The sequence below is a fragment of the Miscanthus floridulus genome, chromosome 1 (assembly GCF_019320115.1).
Source record: "Miscanthus floridulus cultivar M001 chromosome 1, ASM1932011v1, whole genome shotgun sequence".
Classification (NCBI taxonomy): Eukaryota; Viridiplantae; Streptophyta; class Magnoliopsida; order Poales; family Poaceae; genus Miscanthus; species Miscanthus floridulus.
Genome location: NC_089580.1, coordinates 68,098,599 through 68,123,400, shown reverse-complemented (window position 1 = coordinate 68,123,400; position 24,802 = coordinate 68,098,599). Strand labels below are relative to the sequence as shown.

The window sequence follows — 24,802 nt, the reverse complement described above, 5'->3', positions numbered from 1 at the left end:
GCCAAGCGTGTTGTAGTTCTTCAGCTCGGAGTTTTCAACGATCTGTGTAAGCTCTATCGGTCATGGATTCACTCAGGTATTTGGGCGCTTTCAGCACCAAACACCACCGTTTGCTGATTAATTAATATTTCCTTCTTTTCTTGTCTGCTCAACATTTCTGTGCCATTCTTTTGTTGGATGTCCTGGCATTTCTTGTATGTTTCCAAGATATACGAGTAGGACAGCTTGAACTTGCTCACCCGAATCACCATACCAGAGGACCAGAACGCGTTCTATACTTCTATTGAATTTCTAACTGCGCAGAATTCGTGGCTCTGTGTAACACCTCTGATGTTTTGACCTAACACTAAAACTTGCCATGTCATTATGAGCATTGCAAAGCATTCATAAAGTAGAAAATTTTGAATGCATTCACTAAATAAGTCTTATTGCATAATGTTGTTATTTCATGTGATGTGTTTCAAAACCCTAAATAAAGATCATGACCACAAGGGGTCAAATTTCATGTGATCATTTGAGGCCATGTGTCATTTGACTCAAATAACCCTAATGGGCCATGTTAATGGTCAAAAATCAAAGTTAAAGTAAAAGGAAGACAAATCAAATTTGAATTCAAATTCAAATTATAAAAGTCCTTTTTGCCCCTTTTGACTAATTCAAAATCCATGTGGAATTTGGGGTTGAGGCAAAAAAATAAAGTTGAATATTATTTTATAAGGATCAACTTTGGTATTCAAGGTTTTTCAAGTTTACATATAAAATTTGGAGTAATTTTGAAATGATTCAAATACTCAAATGCACCCTAAATTCAAATTTCAAAATGGAGGTAGAATTTGAAAATGTTCCTAGAAGCAAAGTTGTAGAGTTTGAAAAATTGAGCAACTTTCAATTTTGGAGATTTTCAACTTCTTTAGAAAAATTGGGAGTAATTTGCAAAATTAACGCAGTGGCAATTCTGTAAATACTTCAAAATTTGAAAAGCAGCCGGCGCCACCTCTCTGCTTGCCGCCGACGCCACGCGGTTGTCGCCGCCAATCAGATTGTGCCGCTTCCTCGCGCTTTGACACGCAGCTGGTGCCGTGGCGGGTCCGTGCGTGCGCTGTCGACGCCGGGCAACCCCTTCCCGGCTATAAATAGCAGCAGCCGTCGCCGTCGTCCCTGTTTTCCCCTTCTGCTCTGCTCCGCCGCTCGCCGTAGCTACCGTCGAGCAGCCTCCGTCGTGCCCAGCTACGCCAACGCGATCGCCTCGGTCTTGCGCTTCTCTACGGCTTGCTCACGTCGCTTGGGTTGGCCGGAATCGCCCGGCGCAACGTCTTCTTCCCCGAGACCGGCCAGGGCTCCGCCACCATCGTCTCGACGTGGCCAGGCTGTTCCAGACCGCCTCCATCTTCACCAAACATACCGGCAAGACCGTGGTGAGCTACTGAACGCGATACTCACTTTGTTTTAGACTCTACTGCGCCGTTGCCGGGGTTACGCCATGAGCGTCGTGCTCGAGCCGCCATGGCCGGCGTAGAGTCTTCTCCGGTGCACCTTCTGCCATTCAAAGGGTGGGGATGAGTTCGTAGGAGTGTGTAGATCATTTGGGTGCAGTCTGCCTCGCCGGAGCGTCACCGTCGGCGCATTTTGGGCCGGCCAGTGATGGCAGCACCGCCGTGACCTGTATGAGTCACTGACGAGTGGGGTCGGGCTGTCAGTGAGAAGGAAGGAGAAGAACAGTGATGTTTTGTTATTTTCTGATTTTGAATAGTGCTGAATCTTTGGAAATTTGTAGAAAAATAATCATAGCTCCAAAAATTCTGAAATTTTGTGTGTAGCCTCTGTACATGCTCTAGTATGGTTCAAAAATTTGAAACTTGAAATTTGAATATATTTTTAATGTTCACATATTCAGTCCATTAATTAATAAATGTAATTTCCATGATTTTTGTAGGCCACTGTATAATTCCAAAAATTATGAAATTTGTTTTGGTATACTAATTTGTCATGAGGAAGCTTACATAAAATTTTGAGGTCATTTGGAACAAGTTTATTTTTGGGCTTATTTCCAAATTAATTCAAAAATAAATAAAAGCAAACCCTAAGTGTTAGATTAGTGCTTGATCTTGTTTTGGCCATGTTTTGTGACCATTAGGGTTTTAAGATCAGTGTGGTCGGAGAGTTTACCGTAGTGGTCGGAGAGTTTACCGTAGTGGTCGGAGAGTTCACCATAGTGGTCGGAGAGTTCACCGTAGTGGTCGGAGAGTTCACCATAGTGCTCGGAGAGTTTACCATAGTGGTCGGAGAGTTCACCGTAGTGGTCGGAGAGTTCACCATAGTGGTCGGAGAGCTCGCCGAAGTGGTCGGTGCTGGAGTGGTCACATCCGTTACGAATATGGTTTGGTTAGTTTGGCTTGTAACTGTACCATGGAGGAAAGTTGTATTCAAGGTGTTGTTATATTTCATGCACCATGAAAGCATCATGTTTACATTATCATCATGTTGAAGCATATGCTATTATTTCGTGTAGAACCCGAGAGTGAAACGATTCTAGTTGAACAAGTTGTGGAAGAATCCCCGGTTGTCACGGGATTCGATAATCGTGATACTGATCCGGAACCCAAGATCGTCAACGAAGGCAAGCCCCGGTTTATGCATTAAACCATTACCTTGTTACTTTGAAAAGTTTATCACCTATGTTACTTATTGCATTAAGTTGATTAATTCAAATGTTACCTATTTGATGCATTACCTATTTATCATCCTTGAAGATGTTTTCATTTACAAAGGCGTAGTATGCTTAGTATGCTTTATGGTAGGCTTTCAAAGTAAAAGTTTGGATACAATCAAAGATGGCATACTGGCCAAGGAAAGAAAGAAGGTAGAATGAACTAGAGACTAGTCCGGTGACTTATCTTGAATGTTGGGTAATATTGTCGACTATATCACTTAAAGGTCACTCATTGTGGATCTTCTGAACGAGACACTTTGTAGTACTGGGCTAATCTGATACTAAGACGAATGCCCACGCACTGGGAGTGGAGAGATGGCAGGAGTAGCGTGTACCCTCGTGGCTAGAATGTGGCCGGATTTGAGGTGTGCTGTGCTCTCGGGTGGCGTGGAGACGGCTTAGTATAGGAGGATCTGGTAGCGAGGTTGAAATATGCAAGATTAAGTTCTACGTATGTCGTGTGATAAGGAATCCCCTGCTGGGACTTGAATCAATTCGAATTGCCGGTGCTTCGCGGATATGGAGACTCGATTCATTACAGAAGCAATGCAGGACTAGTGAATTACTAAAATATGAGAAAAAAATGGAATGAGAAGGATTGTAATATGGGAAATGTACATTTAGTTTGAGATAATGAACTAAAAGGACTTAGGGGTAAAACTTGAAAATAGGATAAGAATAGTAAGCTTTTGGCAAAGGACTTTGAATTTTGTTACATTCTTACCTTGTCCCAAACCCTGCATCTCTAAAAGTCTTACACCCCTGTTACGTCGGGTTAGTCTTGTTGAGTACCTTTGTACTCAGGGTTTGTTAACCCTTGTTGCAGGTGAGTCGCATGCGCAGGCTTGTTTTGGTCCCTGTTGCATGTCTGTGTTTGAAGTCAATGACGATGAGGAGTGATGAATGGCCTTTGGATAAGGCACTAGTTTGTATGATAAATAAAGTTAATGTAATATTATCCCGCTACTATGGTTGTATGACACTTATGGTATTGTAAGTTTGAAAACAACTGGTTTGTAAACTATGTTATCTTAAGACTTCCGCTATCTTTACTCTGATGTATATATTTGAATAAACTGTTGTAATATGCAATGTCTGTGATGGGGTTCCTGTTTGAAAAGAGAATCGTGGATGATTCGGGTTTCCCGAGGACACCCGACAGACCTGTTGAGTTGTTGGGAACTCGTGAACGCTATCCGAGGTCTGTTAAGACAATGATAGATGCACGTGGGCCCGATTTCTTAGGAGGTTCTGCCACACTCTGCAGCACTCCTACTACTGTTTGGTCACTGTGTTTTAACACTATTTTTTTATCCCATAGTAGTGGCCTGCGTCGAAATTCACCAGCTCGGCCGCTGGTGGTCGGGTATGACGTGACCTCGAAGGGGCTCACGAGTGAACCGTTGAGTTTGGACTTTGGACTTTGGCTCAGGCGATGTTGCAGCACCAATGCGCATGTTACTTCACTATAGAGAGTCGTTTTTCTATGTCATTTTAGCTTCATCGGCTCCTTTGTGTACTGCCGCAGGAGTCGGAGCTGAAACCCTACGGAACAGGTCCAAGTAATTGTTGGGATAGGCTTGGCATCAAGCTTTGCAAGATTGAACCGTGATCTGTGGATGGATCTTTACCCCGCTGCTGTTCATTGAACATCGATCATTATGGAATTTCAAATCAGCAAATGAGACACCCTTGTCCACACAAGTCCTTCTGGACTGCTTTGCGTCTCTGCCATTCCATTGCCCTACAGCCTGTTCGGAAGGCCGTAAACGATCATGGATTATTTACTGCTGGCTGGTTTGGTGTGAGAGAAAAACACTGTTCCCGGCTGAAAATTTACGATCGTTTACGAGCAAACGAACAGGCTGCTAGCATGGCTGGCGTCTGGAGGAAATTTCCAGGGTACTGCTTGACAATTTATTGGCGGATGACAATCAATTCATCACAGGAAGACCTTGGAATCACCATTGACCGAACACATGCTGGATGCATTGGCCTGCGCAAGAACTCATTGATTGCATCCATGCGTGACCTCCAAACAAGTCAACCACCCAAGTTCAAGAGTCTCGGAGTTAGCACAAGACAAAATGTAAACAAGTGTAGTTCAGAGAAAGGAAGAACGAAACAAATGCTCCATTGGCAACGACCAACGTTATCCTTGTTGCCTGCTTACCATCCTTGCCATTTCATTATTCTAGCATGCATGCCATATTGCCATGGATCTGCGCAAGCCGAGCAAAGTGCTCAGTGGTGGTATCCATGTGTTCGTTCGGATCTCAAGGGACCTCTGCCTGAGATTTCGCTGACAGAGCCCTGGGTCACCAACCCAAAGTTTTAGTATAAATTCAGCTAACCAGATCACTCAAGAGCAAACGTTCGCGGCCACCACCATGAAACTGGTCAAGCTCTACGCTGTCTTCACCATCCTGGCTGCTCTGTTCATCGTGACATGGCCCGTTGCTGTGCTGGGGGGTAGGCTGGCCAGGGCGCCCCCAACGCCGAAATCTGGTCCCATCCAGCACCACCGCCCACCACGACTACACGACCCGCCGCCACCGCCGCTCCATCGGCACGGTCTTCGTCGGCGACAACCATATCAAGCACCACCACCATTTCATCATTAGATTTCGGTTTGCATTCACAGTTTCAGTACTTTTTTAGGCACCCCCTCAATCGGTGCTCGATCTTTCGATTGTTCCAGTAAACAGTGTTGACTCTATTAATCAGTGTTCACTCTTTTATCCAGTAATATAGATCGTGTGATCTTCAAATCGTATACTGCTTTCGAAATTTCAGTATTTGGCTGAGCTATTATTTTCTTTTACCGTTCAAATCTTTACTGCGGTTAAGATGTTAAAATGTCTCGTGAGAACGAGCAAATCATTTAAATTTGAATAGCAAAACGGGTCTTAATTTTCTGCACAAGAAGGATTCAGAGACAAAGAAACGGATGTTCTCAAGACTTATTAGACCAACCTCAACGAAGGGAGGTAACCTCCCCCCTCAGCCGATCTGAAGAGCAGAAGATTTGTTCTCCGAGCAACGCAACACCTCCATTGCCATTGAAATCAGCCAAAGGGGCTGCCTGAATCGTTGCTCGTTGATGTTCTCTCCTCCGAGATGAGATCGATCCTATGCAAAAAGGGAGCTCGGACGCAGCAAAAACAACGAGACGCAAAAAAAGAGAAGGAAAATAACCGAACAAGTTATCTCATCAGAGACATGAGACCATGAAGACATCCTACAAAACCTATCTGCACAGGCGCGACGCCTCGGGGCGGCCGTGCGGCGCTGAATGAAGAGGTTCGCTGCGTCCTCTCGCCCGGATTGCCTTTATAGGAGGGAGGAGAGGGGAACCCTAACCAGAGGGGTTCGGCCGCCTGGGCTGGGTCACGGGAAATGATAGGGGTGCCCCTGCCATGGATCAGTGTAGCCCATTCTGAGCATCAGGCCGCTGGGTTATGTTTCGGACGGCCCAGTAAGAGGACAATTTTCGGACTAAAATTAAGCCCAACTCCCAAGGGGAACGTGGGGAAATTTCTTCATTCGTACATTTTTTTTACTATAAAATTGAATTGATTCCTATAAAAAATTTATATGATTTCTTTAAAGGTTACCGCGTTTCAAACAGGACTTATAATTGTAGCGCATCAGCATCCTATAACAAATAATAAAAAGAGAGTATATGGTTGGTGTTTCGACTCCCAACTTAGTTTAATACTACCTTCGGTCCATTTTATCTGGCGCAAGGTAGAATGACACGATCTCTTAAATTACAATTTAACCATTCATTTGCTTTATATTATATTATTTAGGTTTATAAACTTATAATCATTGGATAGTATAATTCCTTACAAATCTAATCATATAAGGTTTGTATTATAATAGTTAAAATTATTAGCTTAATTATTGCTCAAAGTTTTTAAAGTTTTAATCTTGATATACGTGTGCGCTAGATAAAATGGATCGGAGGGAGTATATCCAAATATAGCAAACAATAAAAAGACAGCATGTGGTTGGTGTTTGGACTCCCCAGCTAATAAGCTACGAACAGTTAGTTTAATGGATCCAAATAGGTCCAGGTAATTAATAGGCTAGGTATATGTTAGCTAGGCAGCTGCCCAAATGTCACAAGTTGAGCATCCGGAGAGGAATATGTAAAGAAATATTCTCCTAAAAAGACTATAGGCACAGATGAACAAAAAGTTGATCTATAATGTACTCCCTCCGTCCCTTTTTAACTGTTATTCTCACTTTTCGAGAAGTCAAATATCATCAACTTTGGCCAAATATATATAAGAAAAAATACTAAAATTTATAATGCATAGTTGGTATCATTAGATAGATCAATCTATTTTCATAATGAACTTATTTGGAAATACAAATGTTGCTAATATTTTCTATAAACTTAGTCAAACTTAAGAAAATTTGACTGACACGCTTCTCAAGGTGACAGTTAACAAGGGACAGAGGGAGTATGCTTCAACGAAGGGATGCCATGTGGTGTCAATTCAAAAGAAAAAAAATCAATCAATTATACTTTACACTATATTTTGTCATGGCCCTGCTCATCAGCCCCACTTGCCAGCTTTGTGGGAAGAGAGAAAGGAGGAATAAGGGGGAATGAGAGCCTTCTACATTTGGGGATTCACGAGAGAGAAATGAGAGCTCTCATCCATCCAGGGGCGATAGGAGTTCGGTTGGAGAGCAAATTTTGTGTTTTGGTGTCTCAAAATAGGATAGGGCTTCAGTTAAGAGTTTGGTTGGAATTGCTCTAACCATTAGTAAGAATATAGAGAGTCTATTAGAATTGCTCTTAGTTATGACAATTTTCAGTCATATATAAATCGAACAAGGAAGTAAGACATCCTACGTTTCGGCCTGCCTAACAACTGCTATGTCTTATGGTCCATTAGTTTCCCCATATATAGTACGATCATTATATAATGGTATGAATGAATGCATTTTTATCTATATGGATGACTTAACTGTATGTGTTATATCCACTTCATATATATCATTATATCATATATGAGCATATTGATTCATCAGCACCGTATATGTGAGTTTATTTTCAGGGGCAAAGCCCTGTCCAAGTTGACCTATATTCAAACTGGGTTATTTCAGACGTGTATATATGCTACAAAACGTATGAAAGTATATATCCTTTTACTCATTTTCTGAATTTAGAATCAAAGGCCATGCCAGCAGCATACGAGTTTACCAGAAGGGCATGCTTGTTTGGCAGCAATGCAGAATGTAGCAATGTACTGTACCTCCCTCCAGCTGGAAATACATATAGGAGTATTTAATAAACTGACCAGAAATTCGCGACTGGGTACATATACAAGCAACATACTGAAGAAGACTCAGCATAGTCTTCTTCAAATGTTGCTGGTACATTGCTGATGTATTTCCAGTAATATATGTAAGTTCTCTTCAACAATATCAGTAACATATTCAGTAACGATTTTTCCTGTACAGCTGTCATTCATGAAACTGGCTAGGTAATGTCTTTTCAGTAATATATATATATGTGATGTATGCTGGAGGATATATATAAGTTTAGGAAGTAAGCTGCACATGTGTGCTTGATAACTTGACAAACGCAGATACAAGTTGTGTGGTCACGAAACATCAGTAAAGTCACGATGGATACATTCCGTTAGCATCATTCATGATTGTATAGCAAACGGCAGATGTTCACTGCAGGAAAAAGGGTGGATTCATCTATCAGTTCCACAAGTTCCCTTACCAAGCATATGCAAAGAATTTGGAAAACTGGAATGTTAACCTGACACAGATTTCAGTCCACGATCCTAAGGATTCAACAGGAATGGAGACAAGTAATTGACCACGATCACACTCCAACTCATTGCTTGCTTATAGTCAACTAAAACCAAAGCACTTAAAGCATCATGTCTGCCATAAGCCAATGCACCAACAGAAGGTTCATCATCATGGAATGAATGGATCCCAGTGTTCTCATCATGGTACTGGTGGTCAGCCCGTAGCATGATCTGAAAAGACACAATTGATAAACTCATAACCATGCCATAGCTCAGATTCCAACAAAGCTAGTCATGATATTTCAAAAGATTAATGTGATTGGGTTCTTCTGTGCGTGGCGTGTGCTTGGGATTGGCCATAGAGGAGAGTACAGCTGTACAGGAAAATTTGGATTAACAGTATCTAGCCAGTTTCAAGTACTATCTAAGTTAGAGACTGACTTAGATTATATTAGATTTGATAGCATCACTACGGGGGAGGCAAAATTCCCCGAGTGTCGCAGGCTTCCCCAAGTGCCAAAAATCGGACACTTGGCAAAGCCAATCTTCCTCGAGTGTTGCACTCGGGGAAGAATAGCACTCGGGGAAGAGAGGCTTTGTCGAGTGCCGCAGAGTGCCTAGCACTCGGTAAAGAGCGGCACTCGGCAAAGGCCCTCTTCCCCGAGTGCAACACTCGGGGAAGAGCGGCACTCGACAAAGAAAAATGTTACTTGACGGCCCAGCCCGCCCACGCCGTTAAAACTAAAAAAAATTGCTTTGCCGAGTGTCGCACCCTGGCACTCGGCAAAGAGGCTGGCTTCCCCGAGTGCCCTGTCATGGCACTCGGCAAAGGGCCTCTTTGCCGAGTGCCAGGAAAGGCACTCGGGGAAGATTTTTTTTTTGTTTTTTTGCCCAATTTTTTGTGAGGCCTTCTCACATTATTTAAAACTCCTTGTTCAAATTTGGGATAATTTTGACTTTTTTTGGTATATTTCGTTAATTTTTTCGTTTCGTTGAATTTTTTTTGCATACTTCAAATTTGAACTGCAGGTGCATGAAATAATGGAATTTGGTGATTCAAAAAATGATATTCATGATATTTGGTGTATGTTGAAGTCGTATCCAGGAATTCACATGAAATGTCGAGCATCTTGTTGACGTAACATGACGAGGTACTTGCGGGAAAAGTGTATTTAAATCATATAAAATCCGAACAAAGTCCAAAAATCACGAAACTTGTCGAGGCGTCATGTTATCGCATGTAGATGCTATGATAAAAATTTGAGAAGGTTTCGAGCAAGTTGTGACGTTGGATAACTAAAACCCAAACATCTACCTGGCCTTTTCTGGCTTTTGATAATAACCTGACCGGCCATATCTATATTATTTGGCCCTTTCAGAAACTGAAGCTCAGCTCAAAAAAAACTCACCCTGTTTCTCTCTCATTGATCTTGAAAGTGGCGAGAAATGGATCGTGATGATGTGGCTGGCTTTTATTAGTGGAGGTTAATTGCAAACATATATTTCTGACCTCGATCTGAGACTTCTAATTAACCCAGTACAGTATGCAGCGGGATCTGTTCTTTTCATCTTTGGTATTAATATGTTTCTTGATTCGAATGGGCAAGGCCTACCTAAACCTTGGATCTGGTGGTATTAATATTAACTCCTTGAACGATTCTTGACATTGGAGCATGTACAGATCAGCGAGCAGTAGAGTATAAAGGTACTTCCATTGGCACACTACTACCACATGCCATGCATGTTGTGCATGCTCTCTATTAATTTGTCAAGTTAGCACGACATATAGCTTGTATAGACAACGAATCGATCGATGTTTACTTGCAGGTGTCCGAACTCCTGAGCTGACCCGGCCCAGTTGATGAATGGCAGGTGATTCAGCTAATTAGTTCATTGTGATATGTGAAGAAAATAAAGCCAAATCAACTCTTCCGCTAAGGGTGGAGCTGAGGCCACCGACTGGCCAAATCTGGTCCGCTTTAGCTCAGCTCTGCTCTCGATCCCAGGGCTTCCTTTCGCGGTGAACCCTAGCGGCGCGCAGGTGGGCGGGAGGGAGCGAGCAAGCGAAAAGAAACCCCCCGCGCGGAGGAAATTATAACGGTCGTTTCGGGACCTCGTCCAAGGCCAACGCTCATCTACTCATCCGGCCACACTCACACACTCACACTCTCACGCTCCCGGCCACCTTGCCCGCGTCGCCGCCGTCCCCCCCCCCCCCCCCGCCTCAGCCCCTCCCGGCCCCCACTCCGCCGAGCGCCACCATCGTCCCCGCGCCGCCCGAGCCCGGCCCCGCCCCTCCTGGTCAGGCCCTGCGCCGACGGCCTCTGACGCACCGCCCCTCCCGGTATGGGCCCCGCGCCGCCCTGCCTCGCCCGGCTGTGGGGCACCGTCATCGCCCCCCTGCTACGCTCGCCGATGGCCCACCGTCCCCGCCCCCCAACCACGCTCCCCGGTGGCCCACCCCCACTGCCACCCAGTCACGCTTGAAAGCATCTAGGCCCCTAGTTGGATTTCGGTGATTAATGTCAATACAAGATTACTATGACTAACGTGTGTTTTACAGAGGCAATTAAGTTAGGTCATGGTAATGGAGATCGATTGGGCAATCGAGGTTGTCATGCCCCTACGATGGAAATCATTTTGGTTTTCAAAGGATGGACGACAAGGTTAAGGATAACTAGTTCTAAGTGTCGATTGGAGTTGGAGAGACACTTAGAGTAGTTTAGGACTTTGTTTTTCCTTTGGCCATACTATGAAGGGGGGTATGAACGGGTAGCTTGACCTAGTTGAGTCTAGTGAGTTAGGTGTGGTGCACACTTGTTTAAACTAGCTCTAGGTAGCTCCTATGAATGCCTAAGATCCTTTGGAGCAAACTTCATTCACATATGTTCGAAAGTTGGAAGTGAATGGAGGGTCAAACACTGACTGGACGCTGGCACCGGTGCGACCGGACGCTGGCCGCAGGGTCCGGTCAGTTCATTTGACCATGAAGAACAAGTCTGGAGTGACCGGACGCTGGAAGGTCATGTGACCGGACGCTGAGGGCTAGCGTCCGGTCGACTCCAGTAAGGGTCCAGACTTGGGAAAGAGTGACCGGATGCGTCCGGTCAGTGGTGACCGGACCCTGAGTATCTAGCGTCCGGTCGTTTACAGTAAGCATCCAAGAGCGACCGGACATGTCCGGTCAGTACTGACCGGACCCTGATAGCGTCTGGTCATCATTTAAAAACTGTTCGCTGGTTGAACTGACCGGAGCGTCCGGTCAAAACGATCGGAGCGTCCGGTCATCCCATAGAAGCTCATAACGGTTCATTTTTTAGGCTGCCTTATAAATAGAGGCTCCACTCGTGAGTGGAGTAACTTTTGCTCATTCCAATAGCTGAGAAACACGTTTGTGAGTGCCAAGAAGAGCAAGGTCCTAGTGAGGTGTTTGTGATTTGAGAATCCAAGAGAGTAGCCTCACTAGCAAATCAAGAGTAGCAAAGTATGCATCCATCTTCTCATTAGGCTTCGCGTGGTCAAGTGAGAGTTCGTGCTTGTTACTCTTGGTGATCGCCATCACCTAGACGGCTTGGTGGTGATCGGGAGTTTGGTGTTCACCCGGCGGAGCTTGTGGGTGACCCAACTCAAGTTGTGAGCGGCTTTGGATGATTCGCCGCGACGGAGTGTCGAAGAATCAACCCGTAGAGAGCACTTGATCCTTGCGCGGATCAAGGGGGAGCTACACCCTTGCGCGGGTGCTCCAACGAGGACTAGTGGGGAGTGGCGACTCTCCAATACCTCGGCAAAACATCACCGCGTTCTTTTCTCTCTCTATTTACTTTGAGCACTTACTTTGAGCATTTATCTTGAGCAATTCAATACTTGTTTTATATCCATAGAATTGCTTGCTAGAGTAAGTTTGGAACTTAGGTTGCGAGGTTGTTGTGCATTAGTTTGATATAAACACTTTTCTATACACAAGGGGTTAATTGGGCTATCCGTAGGATTTGATTATTGCAAGAGAATTTAGAATTAGCCCAATTCACCCCTCCCTCTTGGGCATCTTGATCCTTTCAATTGGTATCAGAGCCTCGTGCTCACGTTTTTAAGCTTAATCGCTTAGAGCAAGATGTCTCACGGGGATGGACCTCCTCCTATCTTTGAGGGAGATGATTTTCCATATTGGAAAATCCGCATGGAAGCGTACTTAGAAGCTCTAGACGTTGGAATACTTAGAGCCGCCTCTCAAGGGTTCCCAACACCTAGGAATGTTGCACAACTTCAAGGCGATGAAGTGAATTGCGAAAAATGGAATGCAAAGGCTCGCAACACCATCTTTAGAGGCCTTTGCAAAGATGTGTTCAATCGTGTAAGGAACCACAAAAACGCCCATGCACTATGGTCGGACGTTTGTGCGCTCCATGAGGGAACCAAGAGTGAGCGTGAGGAACGCTATCATCTTGTGATTAAAAAGCTAAATTCTTTTGAGATGTTTCCCAAAGAAAGTGCTAATGAGATATATTCTCGATTAAATGTTCTTGTAGAGGAAGTCAATGGGCTTGGACTTACTCAAATGTCACCATCCGACGTTGTGAGAAAAATCTTGAGTGTCCTCCCCATTGACAAATATGGGCATATTGTGACCGTGCTACATCAAGGTGATCTTTCTACCGCTACACCGACACAAATCTTAGGAAAGATCAATGCTCATGAGATGTACATGCACATCACACCACAAGATGGCTCATCCTCTACAAAGAAGAAAGAGAAGGACTTAGCATTCAAAGCTAGCCAAGACAAGGGTAAAGCAAGACTTGAGTATGAGAGCTCAAGTGATGAAGATGATGAAGAAAGCCTTGCCCTCATGGTGAAGAAGACCACCAAGATGCTAAAAAGGCTAAACAAGAGTGGCATCAAGTTTGACGGCAAGAAGAAGAAGTTCTTCACAAGCTCAAGAAGAAAGCCAATCTCCGAGATGGATTGCTACAATTGTGGCGAACTTGGCCATCTAGCTCATCAATGCACAAAGCCTAAGAAAGACAAGTTCAAGAATAAGGGCAAGAAAGATGATTCAAGTGATGAAGATGAAGAGAAAAAGAACAAGCCATACAAGAAAAGAGATGGCAAAAAGAGGGACTTCTACAAGAAAAAGAAGAGTGGCAAGGCCTACATTGTCGGTGATTGGCTCACGGACATTGATTCATCAAGTGGATCATCCGATGATGATAGTGACGATGAAAAGGTGGCCGCCATTGCTATTGATCTTGCATCTTCACCGCCACCATCACCATCATTCTCTACACACCTATGTCTTATGGCCAAAGGTGAACGTAAGGTAACTAAGAGTGATGATAGTAGTGATGATGAACATGCTAGCGATGATGATAGTGATAGCGATGATGATGACTCACCTACATATGATGATCTTATCAAAATACTAAAAAAATATACTAAGATCATTAGAAAGAGTAGAGCTACAAATGAAAAACTTGATGCTAAAAATGACTCACTCTTAGCTAAGTGTGATACATTAGAAAAGGCTAATGATGAGCTCAAAGAAATAAATGATTCTATATCATCCAAACTCAAGGAGCTCAAATCTTCTAAGAAAGAGCTTAAAGATAAAAATGATAAACTTGAGTGGGTGCACAATGAGCTTATCACTAGTCATAATAAGCTAAAAGATGAATATACAACTCTAAAGATCAATTATGATACCCTTACTATTGCACAAGAATTCTTACCAAATGAGCCACATGATGCTACTAACCATGTTGTTAAGATTGATATAGCTACCTCATGTGATGATTTAATTGATGAAAGCTTTGAGCATGGATCTAGTAGCAAGGGCAAGCAAGTGGTTGAGTGCAATGACTATGATGAGTATGTCAAGCTCAAGAGTGACAGTGAGAAGCTCATGAAAGATCTTGAAGAGATGAAAAGTCACAACACCATTGTGCTAGAAACTCTTGATCATGACAAAGAGGTGATCCTTGAGAATGAGAAGCTAAAAGAAGAAATCAAGAAACTCAAGGAGGAGAAGAACAATGATATTCTCAAGGAAGAGAACAAAAAGCTCAAGATGGAGAAAGAGCATCTCAAGGTGGGATTGAGCAAGTTTGCTAGAGGCAAGCATCTCCAAAGTGAGCTACTCATGAATACCGTCATGAAGATGGATAGAAGTGGCATTGGATATATGGCAAGTGTAGAGAAGAAGAAGGCTCAAGCTCAACACCAACAATCAAAGCCAAAGCCAAAGCCAAAGAGATGTTTTGAGTGTGGACAAGAAGGCCACTTTACTCATGAGTGTCAAACTCCACCACCACAACCCTTGCCCAAGCATGCTAGACCCTTTGCTTTCAATGCTCGCTACATGCTTAGAAAAGATTCGAGTGGAAAGATGAAAGTCATGTTCTTAGGTCCCCCCAACAAGAGTAGGCCTAAGAAAATTTGGGTGGCTAAGTCACTTGTTGAGAAGGTGAAGGGCCCTCAACAAGCTTGGATCCCTAAAGCTTGAATCTCTTATGTGTAGGTGAACTACAAGACCGGTGGAAGTCATTGGGTTATTGATAGTGGTTGCACTCAACATATGACCGGTGATCCTCATATGTTCACCTCACTAGATGAAGAGGTAGATGGACAAGAGAAAATAACATTTGGAGATAATTCAAAGGGCAAGGTTAAAGGATTGGGCAAAGTGGCAATCTCAAATGATCATTCCATCTCCAATGTGCTCTATGTTGCTTCATTGAGCTTTAACTTGTTATCCATTGGGCAATTGTGTGATCTTGGCTTTCAATGCTTATTCACCAAGAAGGAGGTTGTTGTATCCAAAGTAGATGACAATCAAGTGATATTCAATGGATTTAGATACAACAACTTATATCTAGTTGACTTCACCTCCGAAGATGCAAACTTGAAGACTTGCCTATTCACCAAAACAACACTTGGGTGGCTATGGCATAGAAGACTTGCTCATGTTGGGATGAGCTCACTCAAGAAGCTTATGAAGAATGATTTGGTGAGAGGGTTGAAGGATGTGAAGTTTGAGAAGGACAAGTTTTGTAGTGCATGTCAAGCCGGCAAGCAAGTTGCAAACACTCATCCAACCAAAGCTTTCATGTCAACCACAAGAGTGCTAGAACTCCTACACATGGATTTATTTGGACCAACAATATACAAGAGTTTGGGAGGAAATCTCTATTGTCTTGTGATTGTGGATGACTATTCAAGATATACATGGGTGTTTTTCCTTCATGACAAATCCGAAGTTGCATCTTGTTTCAAGAAGTTTGCCAAGAGAGCTCAAAATGAATTTGAAGTGAAGCTCAAGAAGATAAGAAGTGACAATGGCAAAGAGTTTGACAACACAAACATAGAAGCTTATTGTGATGAAGTTGGAATCAAACATGAAGTCTCCGCAACCTATACTCCTCAACAAAATGGTGTAGTTGAGAGGAAGAACCGGACTTTGATCACTCTTACAAGGACAATGCTAGATGAGTACAACACCCCTGAAGCTCTATGGGCGGAAGCAATCAACACCGCATGTTATGCATCCAACCGTCTATTTTTTCAAAAGTTCCTTGTCAAGACACCGTATGAGTTGCTCAATGGGAAGAAGCCGGACGTCTCCTTCTTTAGGGTGTTTGGTTGCAAGTGCTACATCTACAAGAAGCGGCAACACCTAGGGAAGTTTCAAAGACGTTGTGATATAGGTTTTCTTGTTGGCTACTCATTGAAATCCAAAGCATATAGAGTACTCAATCATGCCACCGGCTTGGTTGAAGAAACATATGATGTGGAATTTGATGAATCTAACGGCTCCCAAGGAGCACATGAGAATCTTGATGATGTAGGTGATGAACCATTGAGGGAGGCTATGAAGAATATTCCGGTGGGAGACATCAAGCCAAAAGATGATGAAGATGATGTACAAGTCATTAACCAACCTTCTTCATCAAATGTACCACAAGATAGTGAAAAAGATGGGAGAGTAGAAAATGAAGATACTCATATCTCCTATGAGCAAATGGTGGTACAAGCACAAGATGTTGATGCTCCACAACCTCCTCCTCAAGTGGTCAATAGAAGAAATACACCTCTCCTACAAGATCATCCACAAGATCTCATCATAGGGAGTCCATCAAAGGGTGTAATGACTCGATCTCAAAAACTTACTTCATTTATCACTCATCACTCTTTTGTCTCTTGCTATGAGCCTACCAAGGTAGAAGAAGCTCTTAAAGATCCGGATTGAATCAATGCCATGCATGAAGAGTTGAACAACTTCACTCGCAATGAAGTTTGGAATCTTGAAGAGCGACCAAAAGGTGCAAGAGTCATTGGAACAAAGTGGGTGTTCCGCAACAAGCAAGATGATCAAGGTGTTGTTGTGAGGAACAATGCAAGACTAGTGGCAAAGGGGTTCTCTCAAGTTGAAGGTTTAGATTTTGAAGAAACTTTTGCACCAGTTGCAAAATTAGAAGCCATCCGTATCCTTAAAAGCGCAGTTGGTTTGGTTCAAGGGGACACGAGTCTCGCGATCGGGCAGTGTGCTGAGTTCCAAGACCCTGCTCTGCGTCCATGCCGCCGCAGTTCTGTCGGAACCGGCGGTCTCTCTCGACCACAGGTAGAGGCGGGACCCCCGCACACTGGCGAACCCCAGACCACCGCCCATTGCCGGCACGAGGATACCGTGACCTTGGTGACCGTTTAGTTGCACTTCATTTTGCAAAAAATTTTAAGATTTTTTGTCACATCAAATCTTTGATGTATGCATGAAACATTAAATATAAATAAAAAATAAAATTAATTACACAGTTTAAACAAAATTCACGAGACGAATATTTTAAGTCTAATTAGACTATGATGGGACACTAATTGCCAAATAACAACGAAAGTGCTACAGTGCTATTTTCCAAAAAATTTTGCAAACTAAAGGCGTACTCCACGATGGTCTTGCTCTGTGCAGCAGGGAAGTAGATCCTATTTCCCACAAGCGCGATGGGTTCCAGCATGTCCATGTCCGCGAGGCCATTGGGGTGTTGAGCGTAGGTCGCGTCGCTCCAGGCTCCGGTCTCCGAGGAGTAGACGCGGGCGTACGTCATCCCATCGTCGTCGGTGTCCACGAATGCGACGAGGAAGGGCCCGCCGTGGCAGTCGAGGTGGTCGCAGTCGCAGCCCCCTTCGCTCGCGGCCGCAGCGCAGACCACCGCCACGTTCCAATAGTAGAACGGGCACGGCATGTACAGCCCCCACACCTCATCCGTGACGGGGCTCCATACGAAGAGGTCATGGCCATTCTCCTCGCCGGTGACGTTTCTGAAGAGGATGCGGCCGTGGCGGGCGTCGCGCACGTAGCAGCCGGCGTGGTCGAGGGTGCGAGGGCGGAAGGAGGTGGTGCGGAAGAACCGAGCGAGGAAACGATTGCTGGGGAGTTCCAGGTGGAAGAGGAGGCCCAGCATGGGCGGCACCCCGTGGAACGCGCGATAGCGGCGAAGGAAGGCGGGGTCGGTGAGGAGGCGGCGCCAGGGCTTGCAGACGGCCGAGCAGCGAACGAGGCGCCTAGGATCGTGCGGCGGGAGGCGGAGGAGGATCTCAGGGATGAGGTCGTCGGGCAGATCCAGCAGCGAGCGGCCGCACAGGCGTTTCGGCGGAGGAGTCATGGCCATGGTTGCTATCGCCGCGGCGTTCGGGGTTTGGGGACAAGGATAGGGATAGGGATAGGGAGAGGCGGAGAGCCGACTGCTTGCCGGCGCCCGGCGCTTCAATTCACAATCAGTTTGACAGGACGGCCGCCTGAGTTTCTCGCTGTGTCGGCTCAGATGACTAGTGCCACTGTGCCGGCCCAAACCACTTTGGCCCATCCGAATTCGGGTCACGGCTCAGTTTGGCCCATTCTACCACGATTCATTCGCATTGATTGTGAATTCGTGGTCCTACTTACCTGGAACTGGAAGGCGGAGAAGCCCGTGGCGGGGCGATGGATTTGTGTGCCTCTTGTTGGGCTTATAGTATACCTCAGCTTACTGCGTAAATTAATTTTATGTTTTTTTTTTCTAGCATAGTCTACATGCTCTGTTTTAGAAACAACTCTAAAATACACGCAGCATGAGTCTTGATTTGTGGATCGCATCATAAGCGCAATGGTGAAAATGGATCAAAAAAAGATATTTGATGAGAGAGTTGTGATCACATTAAGAAAATAAAACATAATATGTATGATGACGTCATCACGGTAGCAACTGTTTGCTAGCTTACGTTGGGCTCTACGTGAGACTAATGACCTCCCAATATTTTCTTTTACAACTGGCCAATTATTTCTAGTACATGTGGATAATTACATATTTGTTGGTAGCTGGTTTGTTGGGAATCATGTTGTTAGGGATTTGTTTCACAAACTGAAATTCTTACGGATTTAATAAAATTGTTGGAAAATATAAAAAAAAAACATAATAGAAAGGTTGGCCACTTGATAAAAACTCGACAAAAATCCTGGTTACTCATAAAAAATTTGGAAAAAAAAATACATTTCTTATAGTGTGGCATAAATACACTAACCCGGTTGCCTTTTTCTTAGGCAATAATACTTTTGTGATAAAAAACACAAGTGGACAGGAGGAGCTAGCATTCATGTCGCTGATAAAGCTGGTAAAACCTGCCACTAGGAGAAGGAAAGCAGAGAGCTACTCGGCTTTGGTAGTCATGTCTAGCTTTTGCATTGAGGCTATCCGCACCGTGACCGCTAAACGGCCCGGCACCGCGCACGGTAGCGTGCGCGGGCGCCCGCACCGTGCGTCTGTAAATTGGTCTGCAGCGTCCCGGCGGCACAGTGCACCTGGAAGCCCAGTGCGCGCGCAGCACACACGCTAAACACTATAGCACGGAGAGAGAGAGTTGGTGAGAGAGAAAGGAGGAGAGAGGGGAATAAAATATGGAATAGTGGGTATAGAGTATGTGATAGAGATAACACGGGTGCGGAAGAAATGTATATAGAGTAAAGAATCTCGATGACTATGATAGAATATTCCTTTTTAGAGATGGAAATAGAGTTGAAGAAGTGCGGATAGCTTCAATGCTGAAGTGTAACAGTCATGTCATCTCAATTGTTGCCACAAATCCACAATACTTAGGCTCAGATCTATACTAATGCTAGGAAATCAGATGTTGTAGTGCTTACAATAGAAATGCAAGTGGAGAAGGGGATCACGAAACACGTTATCTGTAAAGGGTCATGACTAATCCCCATACAAAATGAAAATGCTCCATAGCAGTTTAGTTCATCCCCGATCCAAGAGGATCAAAGGAGATTAAATGGAATTGACGAGGATTTTGATTTGTAGGGAATAAAATCCCTCTTAATCCCTTTCAAATCCCTTGGATTGGGGATTATCCGAACAAGCCCTTAGGCATCGTTTAGCATGTTCGGTCTCTTGAAAAAATATCATGGGAGGAGGTGATTATGATTGTCCTGAGAAATATGTTTTTCTGGTTTATAAAATCTAGTAGAATCTAACTCTATACATTTTGTTGATTCCGACACTAAATTGTTTGTTAGAGAATCTCCCGTTTCTTTCGAGAAGAAATGGTTTTTGTTTGGCAGAAACTGTGGGTGCTTGGTTCCCAGACGAGTTCGCTCAGCCTTGCCGGTGTTAGCCATGGTCGGGCGAGCCAATTTAGCTTGCTTGGGCTAAGGGCTACAACTTTTGAACTTTCAGCATGTTCGCTTGTTTTAGCCAGGACTTATCAGCCAGTCAACAGTATTTTTCTCTCACAACAAATTAGCGTCAGTCGTGCTTATCAGCTCAGAAACCAACCCGCTAGAAAAGTTTGCTGAACTTCCAAACGTGTACCATTTTGTTCCCTTTTTTAAATTATATGGGCGCAAGCCCCTCCAGTACTCTATAGCGTAGCTAGGCAAAGCGGTACAGGACCCAGCCTTGAAGCCAAGCACGCCCTATGATGCTTCTCAAGACAAACGGTTAACTCCTACTATCAAACAGGCTACGTCATGAATGGCAGTTCGATGAGTCCGTCTGACCGTCTCGATGATGGCAGAGCATCTGCCCTGAATCGGTACGTGAGGAAATCCGCAGTGTTTTTTTTAGCCGGGATCGGCGACAAAAAGTTGCAGGCATCATCATTTTCGGCCGGAACCGCGATAGCCGGCGCCGGCCATGTCCGACGTCGAGTCGCAATGAGCAGAGACGGGGCCCCACCTCGCAAAGCCGCTGTTGCGGCACAGGCGAAGCAAAACAGAGCTGGACGGACGGAATGGACGGTGGAGGTGGAGCCATACGATAGGCGAGGCCCGCATGTCGTAGCTGAGCGAGTGCGCGGGAGACATGACGTCGCGTCGCCATCTCGCGCGCCGGGCGAGCCTGCGAACGTCGGAGGAGCCGGACGGGAGGAGTGCGCAAGCGCAAACGTGGGACGCGGCGGCCGGGGTGACGACGTCACTGTGCCCGCACCTCTTGTCGCCTTGCTGAGCGTAGGCACGCCTCGGGCATCCTTCACACCTGGACACAGAACTCGCCATGCGTGAAAGCACTAGGCACTGCGCGCGAGACCATGTCCGGCGACGGCGAGGCAGCGAGCTGATGACATTTCGTTCGCGGAGACGGTAGGGGTGAGCAGTGGCGGATCTAGGAAAATATAATAGGGGAGCTGAACATACAATTGTGTCGTCTTAGCGGTATGGGTAACATAGTGGCTAATGTTGATGTCGGTGATGGTATATAGGCATTGAGGCCCGGTGCTTGATCGCGTCGATGCCAATCATTTTTTAAAAGTGCATTTTGGAAAATCTTAGAACGTGGCATATGTATTGGATCTTGCACATGTATATACAAGCCTCTCTAAAAAAATGCTACTACTTCCAAGAGATATTCATAGCACAAAAATTGATATGCTACTCTTCCACAAAAACTTAGTAGACAAGTGATACAGAATTAAAAAAAAAAGAGAGAAAAGAATCACAACTTGGCTATGCGCCCTGGCCAGTGCCCAACGTGGGCCTCTTCTGGCTGCTGGCTGCAGCGATGCGAATGGACTGAAGGGATGCGGATGACGCTGGGCCTTGATGGGCCGTAATAGAGGCCTAGGATGTAAGTTACGTGGATGGATGCAGTATTGCAGTGAACAGAGAGCTTCTTCAACCTCCATACATCACGCATCTAACTTCTTCTCCTCAAAGCAGCACAGCAGCAATGGCAAAAAATTTTAGGAGGGGCTCAGGGGGGGCTCCATGGGCTCGCCGGCGGTAGGGGGGGCTTGAGCCCCGGCAGCCCCCCCTGTAGATCCGCCCCTGGGGGTGAGAGCAAGCGAACGGGCAAGGGTGCCAAGTAACCAGCCGTGGCCCGTGGGCAGCAACCTGTATTAAGTCAGAAAACCTTTGATATGAGGTTACCGCAGTTCGTGGCTTTAGCAAATTTCAGACCTCGTTCTAGGACGGAAGAAATTTTGGCTTTAAATACAGCTGTTCATTTGGAAATACGGAAATTTTGTTCATATATTCTTCTGAGATTTGATGGTTTTTGTGGATGAATACTGGAGAAAGATATAACAAACCAAAATCCCAATCCCTGAGTTGGAGCACATAGGAGCCTATATGATTGGTTGTTTATACGTGTTCTAATAATCTAACCTGGTTCGCATCATATAGTCCGAATGCATGCAATGGCTCACTGTTTTGGTTGTCTGTTTCTTATTATTAGCCTAGCTCATAAAAGATACTACCGTTTAGTTGTCTTAAAATAATATAAGGTTATGACCATGATTATTTTGTGTAATTATACAATCTTGAAGTCTTTAGTTTATCTTATTATGCCTTAAAATTCTATAAAATACCACTTGTTCAGTTGGTTGGGTTCCCACCTGGTTTAAGTCCTCGACTTGGCATGTATGCTCGTATTTTTATAGGTTTATTCAAGGATTTAACGGTATGCTTTCAGTGGTAAGCGACGTCCTCGTGGACAGCAAGGTGCATGTGGTGATTTTGTGAATATCGAGATTTGCTAGTTCAGTCCTTTAGAGGTGCTCATATGTGCTCATAGAATAGGGTTTGCATACGTATGTTTATATGGATGAGTATGCGTGCTTATTATGGCCATCTACGTTGTGCTGTCTAATTAAAAAACAATAACATCATTAGTTGGGTAAACATCAGAGACGGGCGTTTTCTATCAAGTGAGGCAGGGAATTTATTTTATGCCATTTATAAATGGTTTCTAGAAAACCAAAAAAAACTAAAAAAAATATTGAGTCTTGCGGAGTCTTACGTAGGAATCAAACCCACAACCAAATGCTCATTTTTTTATATCACAACCTAATGCTCAGCCATACACATCACTGCCACTACACCACAGACTCAATCGCTAGTTTGTATGGAATGCTATCTGTTTATATCAACATTTCGTAATCTTATATTAAATATTTCGACTACTAAATGACCTCAAATAAAAAAAAGTTTGAATGACAAAGTTTTAAATCTCGTCAAGCACAACAACTTTAGTATAGGATATGTCTCCATCGGAGATTGTTGAAAAATTTCAAAAATTTGAATCTCAAAATATATGAATTTAAAATAAATATTTGAGACACTTAAAAATTTCAAATAAAAAATTATCAACAACATTCAAGGTAGTTTAGCAACTCTAAATTTTAAATTTTAAAATTTATGAACTTACGACATAAATTTGAGACTCTAAGCGACTTTAAATAAAAAAAAAAAACTCAACTACAAAGTTGTAGATTGTATTTAGAACTACAACTTTGGTATAGACTATATAAACATCTGCGGTTGTTTGAAAATTTTAAATTTCAAAACCCATGAACTTAAAATAATATTGTAGGACTCTTAACAATTTTTAATGGAAAACTTTTCACCTACAAAGTTGTAGATTACGTTGAGAACTACAACTTTGATATAAAGCTTATCTTCCTCTAAGTTCATATGAAAAAGTTGTGAATTATTTTTTTATGCAACTATTTATAGAGATGAGGCATATTAAGACATCTGCCCGCGTAAATCGATTTTTAGAGACAACCACTTAGAACACTGCATCTAAAAATCATCAATTAACATAGGACCGTCTTAAGATATCCACCTCTAAAAATCGATTTACGGAGACAGACTTCCTAAAACGATCGCCTCCGTTAATCGATGATTTTCAGAGACGGGCGCATTAGCACGCCTGTCTCTGTAAATGATTTTAGATATGGGCAATTTCTTGAGGCCCTCTAGCCATTTACAGAGACGGTCATTAGGTGTGTCCACCTAATTAGAGAGCCTATTTTCTAAAATCATTTTTAGTGGTGTTTGGGCCTATTTTAGATGAAGGATGACATAGGAAAAAACCACATGTTAATTACTGAGTCCACACAAGTCAGCATTTTATGTGTCTTTGTTTAATGTGAATCACTACTACATGATCGAATTTGCGCGACGTCGCCCGGGTGGCCTCCGTGGCGGGCATCTTTTTGCCCGCCACGGTTAATGCCTGTCGATTTAAGTAGGCGGGCGTTTTTTATTTTCTGAGGCGGGCACTTTTGCCCGCCACGGTAAATCGATTTACCGTGGCAGGCGTCTTAAGATGTCCGCCTCGAAAAATAGCCTATTTCTTGAGGCGGGCGTCTTAAGGTGCCCGCTACGGTAAATTGATTTACCGTGGCGGGCATCCTATATGACCCGCCTCGGAAAAGGCCCAAGCCCAAAATCCCCAGCAAGGCCCGATTTTAACCTTGAACTATATATACGAGGAGTTAGGGTTTTCTACCCCACTCCTCTGTCTCTCTCTTCCTCCACCGGTCGGCCCGACCTCCTCTCCGTTCCGCGCGACTGAGTTCGTGGCGAGGCGACCTCCCCACTCCCCACTCCGCGCGAGACCGAGGCAGTCTCCTCTCCACTCCGTCGTCACCACCTCTCCACTCCTCTCCCGACGTGACATCCACCGGCGGCGCTGGGGACATGGGGCGCGCGTCGGCTTCTGCGCGCGGGACCTGGCTCCCTTTCTCGCGCGGCGGCGTGTCCATCGGCGGCGCGCCCTGGTCTCCTCTCTCCCTCGTGCATATCTAGCCCCCTTCTTCCTCCCTGGCCGGATCTGGTGGGAGGCGGCCTCCCCATCCCTCCCTGACGACGGCGGCGGGCGGTTCTAGGTGGAGGGCTACCGGATCCTATAGGAGGGCGGCTGGATCCGACGGATCCCAGCCGGATCCGATGAATGCCGTGACGGTGGCGCTGCCAATGCAGGTACAGGTCTCTCTTCGTCTCCCTCGCTCTTCTCTCTTCGTCTCCCTCACTGTGCCCTCTCCCCTTTCC

The 24,802-nt window shown here is 44.6% G+C and overlaps 1 protein-coding gene and 1 non-coding gene across 2 annotated transcripts; both read right to left on the bottom strand.

Annotated features, from left to right (window-relative positions):
- Positions 1 to 5,659: 5,659 nt before the first annotated feature.
- LOC136512384 (small nucleolar RNA snoR77) lies at positions 5,660 to 5,797 on the bottom strand. Its single transcript, XR_010773080.1, has one exon. It is a non-coding gene; the product is annotated as a small nucleolar RNA snoR77 (small nucleolar RNA).
- Positions 5,798 to 16,963: 11,166 nt separating this feature from the next.
- LOC136458265 (uncharacterized) lies at positions 16,964 to 18,155 on the bottom strand. Its single transcript, XM_066458236.1, has 2 exons — positions 17,420 to 18,155; positions 16,964 to 17,205 (listed from the first exon to the last, which is right to left on the bottom strand). Exons 1-2 carry the CDS (start codon positions 18,153 to 18,155, stop codon positions 16,964 to 16,966), a joined length of 978 nt encoding a protein of 325 aa, XP_066314333.1.
- Positions 18,156 to 24,802: the final 6,647 nt, after the last annotated feature.